We start from the raw sequence: 12,733 nt of genomic DNA, 5'->3' as shown, positions 1-12,733 counted from the left end.
TAATGTTTTTGTGTCAAAGTGGGGAGTCTGACGAAAAATGTCTGTATTCAGTGGGCAGATAATAAGGTATTCGCATTTGTTAAACGCACATCGGGGAATATGCTCGGAAGATTTTCTGAGTACAGGCGAAATGAAAATACCATATTTTGTAGTAAATACCTGTAACAAATCATTTTGAAAAGTCCAAACTATAAGCAGCAAAGTGTGAATCACAAAGATAACCCTACCTTCCAGGGGCGGACGAGGGGGGCAGGTGCACCCCCCTCCAGCAAAAAAAAAAAAAAAAAAATTGGAAAGCTGATTCTATGACTATTTATAAGTTCAAATGTCAACAGATGGCACCATTTTGCTTCTTTGGGCAACATTTTTTTCCGGGGGGGCATGCCCCCGGACCCCCCTAGCAAATTCGGGCGCTTTGCGCCCATCACATTTACTTGCGATTCCAAGTGCACCCCCCCTTACAAAGCAACTGATCCGCCCCTGCCTTCTATAGGCCTAAATTAAAATGTGACAACCATTGAGAGCCTTGTGATAAATCATGATGCAACACGACTACATTCGTTACATATTACACGATGAAATATGCAGTATAAAGATGCACTGGTAAGATGAGCACTAGCAGTTCTTATCCGCATTTATCTTCATATTGTTGGTATACTTCCGCAAAATAGAAAAACTCACACACAAAACAGTCTGCACAAGGCATGCCCTCTATCATCGTGGTCATGTGCAACACTTTGTGCAATGCTCATCACGCATGCAGTAAGAGCATTTCATTGATGTCTTCAGACAAAGTGAGTATGAGTCAGCATTGTTACCAATGTACTCTTCCTTGAATTTTTATCATTGTACTGGATGGGTTTGTGGCATGCCTTGATTCTCCTGTGCTTCAAAACTATGAGAGAGAAAAGTAGATTTCGTGCAGTAAATATTCAGCAGAGTAGTCGAGGAGAGATCTGGTGATAGATACACGAGTGCCGCAGTTTTAAATTCTCGGGTCTATACAGTCATACAGCATTGCTAACGTAGCAGGAGATGCAGTAGTCTGTTTAGAGTTGGCTGCTTTGCGTGAGGCGGCAAGTAGCAGTTATAGCTGGTACTGCTTGGGACCAAGAGGACAACATGCACTGCTTAATGTATACTCCTATCAGCGAACAACTGCTGAGCGTGGTAGTGGTGTTCTTTCAGGCTGCAACCCCACAGTAGATATCGCCATAGTTCTGGACACTTCCAATAGCGTCACACAACGCAACTTTCGGACGATGTTGGAATTCACCAGGTGGATCATTTTCCATTCTGACATGGACAGTGGTAAACAGCGAATTTCTGTCGTGACTTCTGGTTCTGACGTACGGGTGGCTTTTAACCTGAAGGAACACTCGTCACGCACCACGGCCTACTGGGCTATTGACAAGGTGCGATACCGTGCTGGCAACACCGGCATGGCAGAGGCTCTGCGGACGTTACACCGTGACGTCTTCTCTTTTACCCACGGTGACCGTCCCGAGGCCAGCAACATCGCCATCATCATCACTGACGGGGAGCCCACAATGTTCACACGTCGCACCCTGGCAGCGGCAAGACGTCTTCGTTACGCAGGAACTCACATCTACGTCATCGGTGTTGGCGTCAGCAACAAACGTCAGCTCGCCGCCATGGCCACATCACCCGCTGCCCAGAACGTCATCAGTCTGACAAATTTCTCTCAGCTGTCTGAACCCCTGCGAAAAAAGCTGACCTTCTGCAATAAGAATGCTGTGACAGGTAGTCGGAGCTGTATTACGCCACCAAAACTTTCCATCATTACTTGGGTGCCTTGGGATGTAGATGACTGGGTCATCATGGGATTGGGAAGATCCCTGTGATATCTCTTGCCAATGTATCACGTCTAACTCTCGTATTCCTCCTTTCCGGTTGCATGGATTTGACAGTTTACGGTCGTTTTGTCATTTCCTTGTGGTGGTCGTCTACAGGAATCAAAATTAATTGCCAGGCTTTTCGGTTTCCTTTCGGGGTGGCTCTGCAAGACGAACTAGTATTCATACTTATCGTGTTTTAACGTCTTTGCTACCTGCGGTTTTTTTCTCTGTGAGTTGAATTGTGGACTGACTGGTCAAGAACGTATCCCACTGTGTAATGATTTCTGCACACGCACACACACACTCCCCTATTTACGTATTTAGACCAGACATGGTTTGCTTCTCTCTTTTCCGCTCTGTTTTTCCTATTTGGTGTTTTGTTTGGTTGCTTTGTGCTTTTTCTGCACCTGTTGCACATTTCTCTTCCTGGCACTTTACATTCCGTTATGATATCATGTTAAGCATGTACTCATACGTTTTGCTGCAGCAGAGCATGACTATTTATATTTGACTGTTTCTGTCGTTGTTTTGCTTTAGATGAATTCATGATGGCTGCCCATAATGCTTTGCATTTGTAGACGAAAGCAACTATCTCTCTGTGCGTGTACGTGCGTTCGTGCGTGCGTGCGTGTGTGTGTGTGTATGTGTGTGTGTGTGTGTGTGTTCTTTAACCAGTCTATTTTATGTTGATTTTGTTGAAGGCAATATCAATCACTAATTAGACGGATAACTTACAGAACAGATGTTTTTATGTCAGTCATCATACTAAACTTTCTGTTTTTAGTTTGAAGTTGTATTTTAATTACTAATTTAATACTTTTCAAGACGGACAACATCTTGACAATTTAAGGATAATGCTTTTTCCTTTGTTCTGCATCTACACAGTTTGAAATACATTTTACACGGACTAAGGGGAGCTATAAATGTTCATGAGCCCAATTCGTCTTTTGCTTTACTAACTTGTAACAAACATGTATGACAGTTCGGCGTTACAGCATAAGCTGTAAGCGACAACAGTTGTCAAAGCTAACAGTCGGCGTAGCAGAATAACGTTGCGTGTTAGTCTTAATAGGAATGATTTCGCCAAGCTTGCTTTTTTGTTGCTAATTACGCAGGCATCATTTTGTCTCAGCTGTGTCTTCAGTCACATTTCCCCCCGTACCAGTCCCGCAAACTCTTCCAGATGAAATCATCAGTGAGTTCTTTTCAGTTTTAACACTTCATTTCTTTTGTTCAAATTGCACCACATGTTACTGCTAACTTGTCCCTGCCTTCCTTTGTGTCCTTTTATTACACCCCCGGTATAGGGGTGTGTATAGGTTTCGCTCGATGTGTTTGTTTGTTTGTTTGTTTGTTTGTGTTCGCATATAGATCTCAAGAATGAACGGACCGATCGTCACCAAACTTGGTGAACAGGTTCTATACATTCCTGAGACGGTCCTTACAAAAATTGGGACCAGTCAAACACACGGTTAGGGAGTTATTGGTGGATTAAGATTCTACAAGGACTTATAGAGCGACATATTAATGGTCAAAGGGAAATAACCACACTTGTAAGCAGTGCCTGCTCAGTTGGTGGCAGTGAGAATGCTAAGGACGGGGGTGTTTTTCCTACCTCGGAGGAATTTCTTGTGTTTCTGGGTCTCATAACCTTGTCAGAACACGCATGATGAAAGTAAGTGGTAAGTCACACACGTACGTTTTGCTGTTATCATTGTACACAACATCAGAGTCCGAGCCTAGTCGACACAGTAAGGTATGTGAAGCACAGACAACCAGGTTTTTGGTAATTTGCTAGACACTGCCATTTTGTTTAAACAGTGCAGACAAAACTGCTCAGAAAGCTCACTACGTTGACAGTAAGTTTTGGCTTGTTACCACAGCTGGCGGTTTTGAGATGCACAGAATGCATCTTATCAGTATTAGATTATGTTTCTCCTATGTTGGTATGGGCGTTGCAGCCTAAAACCACAAGCAAGATAATTATTTGCTGATTTGTTCATCCTCAGTTGTACTGACCGTTGAAAGAAATGTGTGTGTGTGTGTGTGTGTGTGTGTGTGTGTGTGTGTGTGTGTGTGTGTGTGTGTGTGTGTGTGTGTGTGTGTGTGTGTGTGTGTGTGTGTGTGTGTTTCTTTATCTGTACAGCAGTGACTGTGACTGTGAATATTACACGGACCTGTGTGTAGTGTAGTGCTGCACCTTTTAAATGTTTTTAACATCAATACTTATTTCATGTCGTATAACTGATTTAAGCAAACTCTTTTTTTTCCTTCCAGGAGCTCCAGCCCCTACAAGAGCTCGTAAGTTGAATGCATTCAATTCTTTTCATAGACATTTTATATAATTATCTGTCGCAAGCATAGAATATTTGGACTAAGAATGTTAACGGTGCCTTTCAATCAATATTACCTCAAGTTCAAGGCAGTGTCAAAATGCTCAGACTGTATGTATCTTTTAAAAATGAAAGGGAAATCACCGGAGTAACTGCATTTGTTTATTGTTTGTGTTTAGTTCATTTTGTTTTGTTTGTTTTGTTACTGATTTGTGGTTTTTTGCGAATGTTCTATGTTGATGTTTGTTCTGTTTTTGTTTGGCCATCTGCCGATGTTCAGTTTGTAAAATGGATCAAATCGTAGTAAATGCAATTAATCGCATCAGACATTCACTCTGGTTTATGTATTTTTTCTCTTAATTTGCTTTCGCGCCGTTGTCTCAGACTATTGTGAATCGCGATTAATTTGATTTTGGGCGCATTTCCAGCTAAACCATCTTCAATCGGTGAGTATCTCACACACTTTTTCTGTGTTGACACTGCTGTGATCTGTATGCGGAATTGTGTTGTATATTTTCATTATTTAAGATTCGCAGTGTTGCCTTGTGTTGACTTCAAAAGTTACCTGAAAGTACTGCTGCTATTTTTTTTATCACTTGAAGTCCACACACGACGAGATCTTTTTTTGAGCACTTTGTCTGAAAATGCGGAGTTGGTTTTCAGCTTTGGGTTACGGTTATTACGTCCAGGTAAGATGTGAGTATCGTTACAGACCGCTGCAACCTCAGAGAACTCGGTGTTACCTTGCTCATTCATTCACAAGTTTCATCTCGTTCTCTGTCAGTGATCCTGGAATACCCCACTTTTAGGACGGGAACTGAACGGAAAAAAAACGAAATTGTATACTCCATTATTGGTGCTAAAAACCTATTGCTTCATTGCCTATTCTTCTTAAATGCACGTGGTATGAAGACAAATGTGGGTCTTCCTGTTTAATTTAATGTACAGATTGACAGCATCTTTAAAAGTCAACATAATCATGAAATTAATGCTGCAATATGTCATTCTGCAGCGCAAAGAGCATACTTGTAAAGTTATGATGTTGCGCTATATAAATGCTCATTTATTATTATTATTATTATTATTATTCTTGTGTTTGTCAGACACTTGTGTCTCAAAAGTTAGTCTGAGTCATGTTGATAGTTCACGTGTGTCTACACAGCATGCGACGCCTTGGTGGATATGGTGTTCGTTATTGACGCCTCCACCAGTGTCACGGAGCTCAACTTCCTCATCGTCAAGGACTTCATCCAAGACTTCCTCTTCAACGCTAACATCGACGGTGGCAGTGTGCGCGTGGGTATCGTTACCTTCAGCAATGACGACCACCTCGAGTTCCACCTCAACACGTACAAAGACAAGCTCGGTCTCTTCACGGCCATTGACGACATTCCGTACCGGCCTGGTAATACCAACACAGCCGACGCGCTGAAGACGATGAGGAGCGACATGTTTACCGCATTCAATGGCGACAGGCCTGATGTTCCCAACGTTGCTGTGGTCATCACTGACGGCGTGTCCAACACCAACTCTCGCAGAACCATCCCTGAAGCAGAGCAGGCCAGAGGAGAAGGCATCCACATCTACACCATCGGTATCGGCCTGACGGACACCAAAGAACTCGACGCCATGGCCAGCAAACCGGTGGAGGAAAACCGTTACAGCGTGAAAGAGTTCAGCGAACTGAGAAATCTCCGCTCAGACATCTTTTCAGCCCTGTGTGACAGTAGGTTTCTGTTATTCCTTTCACTTTTAAAGCTGGTAGCAGGTGCTAGATTCGGTTGTTTTCGTGTACGCACTCCAAATCTCATTGATAACGATGAAATCATTACAGCAACACCCTTTGACCAGTTGTTCTCCAATACTTTCGGGTACTCCCCGCTGAGGAAAAAGAATGCGTCTGTGTTCTCATAGTCTGTTTGCTGTGCATCCTTTTGGCCTCCGGAATGGCCTCCGGAATGGCCATCACGCCTGAATTTAAATGCTACCAACCTAAAAGACGGTTTCCAACAATCGGCGTTGGGATTTTGTTATTACCCTGTATATTTCACGAAAAAGATGCAAGATTCCAGAAGCTCCACCTAAAACACGTTTAGCACCAACTTCGTTACCAGCAAGAACACCTATTCCAGTCGGTAAGTTGCGTTGAATTTGCTTGATTTAGATTTCATTCTTTAAATTTTTTTTCAATGACGATGCATGATTGGAGGTCAAAACGCACAGTGTTTTATATACAACCACAACCATTTGCTTCCGGCTGTCTTCCCCCTTCATGATTTTGGTGTAATTCAATAAGGTGAAACATCTGATAGCAATTCAGGTAATGAAATATACAAAGCACAAAATGCCAAAATGTCGATTTTATCAGGGTTGATCTTTTAACTTCCGAAAATTTAACAGCGGGATACATAAGAAATCTGCCTGTTTTGTCCCTGGCGCTTTACAACAGTATTTCTCTATCTCTATAAGCCAAGGTACTTACACATGCGCCATGGAAATGTCAATTGCAATTCATTCACTGTTTAAATACAAGTAAACTATAACATTGAAAACGATCATGCACAGCTATTACTTGCGTAAAACATTAAACCTTTCCTTCTGTAGATTGCAACGACACTGTGGTGGACATGGCGTTTGTCATCGACTCATCCACCAGCTTTACTGAACTCAACTTGCTCATCATCAAAGACTTCATCATGGACTTCCTCTTCAACACCATCATTGACGGCGGCAACGTACGTGTAGACATCGTTACCTTTAGCAATGACGACTACCTGCAGTTCCGACTCAACGAATACACAGACAAGCTGAGTGTCTTTACAACCATTGACGAGATCCCCCACCGCTACGGTAGCACCAACACGGCCGACGCTCTGAACACCATGAGGACAGAGATGTTTACAGAGGATAATGGCGACCGACCCGACGTCCCCAATATGGCTATAGTCCTTCCTGACGGTGTAACGACCATTAACTCCCGCAGAACCATTCCTGGGGCAGAGAAGGTGAAAGCAAAAGGCATCCACGTCTACGCCATCGGTATCGCCTGACAGAGCTGGATGCAATGACCAGCAAGCCCGTAGAATGCAACCATTACAGTGCGAAAGAGTTCACTCAGCTGAGAAACCGCAGATCCCATGTCTTTTCTGCTCTATGTGAAAGTATTTTTCGACATTTTGATATTTCTAAAACATTGCTACTGCTTCCTTTAATTATTTGATTGGTGAGATGGTTCGCATGCATTTGTAAACATATTCCATTTAACACCCAAGAGGTAATCTTTTAAACACGCAGTTTGGATAAGCATGTGGCGAAACATATGTCTTGAGCACAGAATCTTGCATGCCGACAGCGTGAAAGATAGTTGTAGTTGCTTTATACAAGCGCTCAATTCTTTCTGTCGCTTTCCTCGTGTATCCCAAAAAAGAAGATCGGAAACATTCGTCCACAGTGTTGGGGAAAAAAAACATGCAAGTTATTTTTTGAAACTTCCCATTCCCTCTCCCCCCCCCCCCCCCCCCCCCCCCCCCCCCCCCCCCCCCCCCCCTCCCCAATCCTAAGATACTTTTATTCCCTCTAACATTTTGTCGTTGTTTCTTTTGTGACTCTTACTAATTGCAAACTTCAACAGCTATTTTCGTGTCACTGCCACGCAAAAACTGCTTATTGTATTTGCGACACCAACAGAGATTCTCACATGGATTGGGGAACGAACTGTCGGTTGTACATGTGTGACAGGGTGAACTGTCAACGGGTTTGAAGGGAAGTATGCTTTCAGAGTTGGAACAGAGCTGAAAATCTTATTTTACACGTCATTATATTAATAAAAACAATAAAAAGCCATCAGCACTTCTAACTCTGTTTTTATTGTCCAGTTTAGTGATTGTTGTTGATGTTGCCAATCGAGTTATGTGTTTTGTAAATTCTTCATTCTTTAAACTATTAATTGATGCTAGAATGCACCTGCATTCGTTCAACATAGAACATCTGCAAGTCTTTGAAAGGCACAGTCCTTCTCGCAGAAACAGTTCGGCTGGTCGTCAGTCGCACATCTGGCCAGGCTTTAACATGATAAGACCATCAAAATAGAACGGCCTATGTGCACCGTGTGAAATTGTTATGAATTAATTTCGTAAAAGCCACACTTGGCTTTTAAACTAATTAAAAAAAAATTTTAAATCCAATTCACAACAGCAAGCAGTCAGGATGTAAAATTTGGTATGTGTCACGTGGAGGGTGGTCATATCCGATGTACCTGGTCAGATCTGAGATGGTTAGCCTTTACATCAATCAAAGTCAAGCAAAATCTGTCGAACTATCTTCAATAAGTTTGATCTATTTAAAGTATTTTTTTTTTAAATTTCCATAGGGTATGTTTCCGTTGTGATTTGGTTTCGCAGAATAGCCCATTATCTTATTTATACGAAAACAGCATAGAGTGTGAGAGGTTTTGATCCGGAAAGGTGTCCCTTGTTTGAAAATGGGTATGTCCAAGGTGTGTGTGTGTGTGTGTGTGTGTGTGTGTGTGTGTGTGTGTGTGTGTGTGTGTGTGTGTGTGTGTGTGTGTGTGTGTGTGTGTGTGTGTGTGTGTGTGAAAGAGAGATCTTTGGCACACACGGAAGCGAGAGGAAGCGTTTTGAGTGTCAAACTCGAATTAATAACATGTAGTGGCTGTGGCTACTTAGCTTCTGTTGGGTTAGCGGAGGGAAATGATGGAGTCACACCGGATTTAAAAAAACCAAAATATGTCAGTAATGTCTGCTGTTGTTGTATAATCTGTTGTGGAGATAAAGACTTGTTAATTTCTTCATTCGAATGTTTGTCCACATACATAGTCCAGGGTGGCCCGTAAACTCAATTAACTCATTATTTAGATTTTGATTTAATATGATCTTGTCGTACCTGCTACAACTAGAAAGAAAAGCTGACTGACTTCTTGATTAATGACCAGCTGATTCGTAATCAGATTCAGTGTGGATCTTCAGTCTCGGTAACACGGATAGGGTAAACCAATAGCCAACTTGCACAATACCCCGCTTGAATAGCTCTCAAGTGCGAATGATAAGGAAGGTTCACTTCCCTGCGGGCAAACGTTTTGCTCTCACAAGCGCTGGTGTTCTCTGGCTTGTGTTAAAAAAAAAAGTTAAACCTCGACCGTCTTTCCTTTGTGCACAGGCCATGCTTGGGTACTTTGAACGAACTTTAGGATTATTCTCGCGGATATCATTGCTGCAGCCCACTGTTCACATTGAAAATTCACAATTTTCAAGGCGAAGTGTCCGCATTGAAACACAACCTCTCACAGAGCTATTCGGACATGCCCGCATTTTGCGGCAGATCTCGCAAGGCCACGCAAGTTAAGGCAGATTTATCGCGCGATTTGGCGGCGCAAGCCGATATGGCAAGTCGCCTATTGGAGAGGACTACAAAGATACACTTTTGGTTTGTTTGGTAATATTTTCTCTTTAAACAATTTTCAGGTGACAACAAGAAAGTGGAGTTTTGTGCGTTCTACCGATGTGTGTTTTTTGTAATTCTCCCGAGATTGTGTAATCTTTTTTGTTTTATATCAATACAACTCCCTTTCCAGCGATTTTTGCGTGATACTTTATTGAACTGTCCGCGTTTACAGAAGCCCAACCATCAACTATTATACCACCAACAACATTACCAGCTACAAAAAAGCCTGCCATCGGTAAGTGGACAATTCATATTATTAACTAACAGCAACGCTTAAGTTCAATTTCTTTTCAATGGCATTTATTTGTTCTGATATGATATATATAAGAGATTGATGATATGTGTCTGTTCAAATCTTGCCCGAAAAATACAAGCAAACCCTCCTGCTCAGTTAAGAGTGGACACAACATTTTATAAACATGATTCTGACAATTTGTAAACTTCAATGCTTGGTGGTTGGTTTTTTTTACTTTCCAGGCCCCAAATAAGTTCTATTAACAATCTGTTACAAATTGCTAAGGATATCGTACTCAGCGTTTGCCCAGAGAACATGTATTGGTTGTACCTTTCTATAATTCTAATGACGTATTCATGCATCTTCCGCAGACTGTTACGACTCCGAGGTGGATTTAGTATTTGTGGTCGATGCTTCCACCAGCTTCACTGAACTCAACTTTCTGATCATCAAAGCGTGCTATCAATCTCTTGTTGTTGTTTTCTTAATTTGACTTTTCAGTTATGGTTCCAATTACTGAATTAGCAAAGCTGGGTAAATTTAAACTCGCGATCTTAAAAACAAACGTACATTCTAAAACCAATTTATTTCTTCCTTACAGATTGCTTCGACTCCGAGGTGGATTTGGTCTTTGTGGTCGATGCCTCAACAAGTTTCACTGAACTCAACTTTCTGGTCATCAAAGACTTTATCCAAGACTTCCTTTTCAACGCCAACATTGACGATGGCAACGTGCGTGTGGGTATCGTTACCTTCAGCTCTGACGACTACCTGCAGTTTCATCTCAACAAATACTCCGATAAACTGAGTCTCTTCAGAGCCATTGATGATATCCCTTACCAGTATGGTAGCACCAACACGGCTGACGCTCTAAATACCATGAGAACACAGATGTTTACAGAAGCCAACGGCGACCGTCCTGATGTGCCCAACGTAGCTGTTATCATTACTGACGGAGTGTCCAACATCAACTCACGCAGAACCATTCCTGAAGCAGAGGCAGCTAGGGCACAAGGCATTCACATCTACGCCATTGGTGTGGGGCTGACAGACACAAAAGAGTTAGACGCCATGGCCAGCAAACCCGTTGAGGAAAACCGCTACAGTGTCGAACAGTTCAGCCAATTGAGGAACCTCAGATCGGATGTCTTTGAAGCATTCTGTGAAAGTAAGTACCACAACCTGATTTCAGTGATTTTCTGTTTTGACGATATGAAACCCGTGCTTTCTGATTTTTAATTTTTTTTAGGTGTATTTGACAATATTTTGTTTAGTAACATACATCATACTCTCATCGAGGGTTCACATGTTTTCCAGGCTACTTGAGCCTGAGCTTACGAATTCCTTATGGCCAATTTTACTCATGGATATAGTAGGATCGCTCGTGTTTGGTTCCATCACTCCTGTTTGGATTGATTGTTTTGTTCGGGTGTAGTTCATTTCTTTTTATATGTGTACCCATTGATTCGGGCCCGTGTCTCTCTCTCTCTCTCTCTCTCTCTCTCTCTCTCTCTCTCTCTCTCTCTCTCTCTCTCTCTTGTACATTCCACTGAAGCTTTAGGTTTCCAACTTCCATTTCTACAGTATGTAAACTGTGAATGTTCATGTTGTGCAGCACTTGAGTACATTGTGTTCACTAACACAGTCAGTGCAGGATCAGTCGAAGAACAGTATTTTTGATGTTCCACACCATTGACATGGCAAATTGTTTGATCGTAGATATTGTAGAGGATGCGTTCAGAGCAACCTCTGGAATTATTATTTCTCTCAGATCATTCTAACGTTGCAATAAATTTGTAAATATTTCCAGAAGTATCAGTGCCCCCAACAACATTGCCACCTACAACACCTACATTGCCACCTACAACACCTGTATCCGTCGGTAAGTGCTGTCATTCATTCATGCTGGGTGTGTGTGAAGGTCTTTAAGCGCATTTTACCATTAAGGCAAATTTCAACCTGTAAGCGTGCTATCAATCTCTTGTTGTTGTTTTCTTAATTTGACTTTTCAGTTATGGTTCCAATTACTGAATTAGCAAAGCTGGGTAAATTTAAACTCGCGATCTTAAAAACAAACGTACATTCTAAAACCAATTTATTTCTTCCTTACAGATTGCTTCGACTCCGAGGTGGATTTGGTCTTTGTGGTCGATGCCTCAACAAGTTTCACTGAACTCAACTTTCTGGTCATCAAAGACTTTATCCAAGACTTCCTTTTCAACGCCAACATTGACGATGGCAACGTGCGTGTGGGTATCGTTACCTTCAGCTCTGACGACTACCTGCAGTTTCATCTCAACAAATACTCCGATAAACTGAGTCTCTTCAGAGCCATTGATGATATCCCTTACCAGTATGGTAGCACCAACACGGCTGACGCTCTAAATACCATGAGAACACAGATGTTTACAGAAGCCAACGGCGACCGTCCTGATGTGCCCAACGTAGCTGTTATCATTACTGACGGAGTGTCCAACATCAACTCACGCAGAACCATTCCTGAAGCAGAGGCAGCTAGGGCACAAGGCATTCACATCTACGCCATTGGTGTGGGGCTGACAGACACAAAAGAGTTAGACGCCATGGCCAGCAAACCCATTGAGGAAAACCGCTACAGTGTCGAACAGTTCAGCCAATTGAGGAACCTCAGATCGGATGTCTTTGAAGCATTCTGTGAAAGTAAGTACCACAACCTGATTTCAGTGATTTTCTGTTTTGACGATATGAAACCCGTGCTTTCTGATTTTTAATTTTTTTTTTAGTTGTATTTGACAATATTTTGTTTAGTAACATACATAATACTCTCATCGAGGGTTCACATGTTTTCCAGGCTACTTGAGCCTGAG

General features: G+C 42.2%; 1 protein-coding gene across 1 annotated transcript in view; it reads left to right on the top strand.

Moving 5' to 3' along the window:
- The window catches only part of LOC138960437 (uncharacterized), a 220,068-nt gene that overhangs the window by 103,129 nt on the left and 104,206 nt on the right, over positions 1-12,733 (top strand). The window contains exons 23-29 of the mRNA XM_070332349.1: positions 4,137-4,160; positions 4,621-4,638; positions 5,355-5,918; positions 9,825-9,887; positions 10,489-11,055; positions 11,698-11,769; positions 12,000-12,566. Coding sequence (XP_070188450.1) covers positions 4,137-4,160; positions 4,621-4,638; positions 5,355-5,918; positions 9,825-9,887; positions 10,489-11,055; positions 11,698-11,769; positions 12,000-12,566 — 1,875 coding nt within the window. The remainder of the gene's footprint in view (positions 1-4,136; positions 4,161-4,620; positions 4,639-5,354; positions 5,919-9,824; positions 9,888-10,488; positions 11,056-11,697; positions 11,770-11,999; positions 12,567-12,733) is intronic.

Source organism: Littorina saxatilis, linkage group LG2 (genome assembly GCF_037325665.1).
Source record: "Littorina saxatilis isolate snail1 linkage group LG2, US_GU_Lsax_2.0, whole genome shotgun sequence".
Taxonomy (NCBI): domain Eukaryota; kingdom Metazoa; phylum Mollusca; class Gastropoda; order Littorinimorpha; family Littorinidae; genus Littorina; species Littorina saxatilis.
Note: the sequence above shows the minus strand (reverse complement) of the source record. Positions and strands in the feature narration are given on the sequence as shown.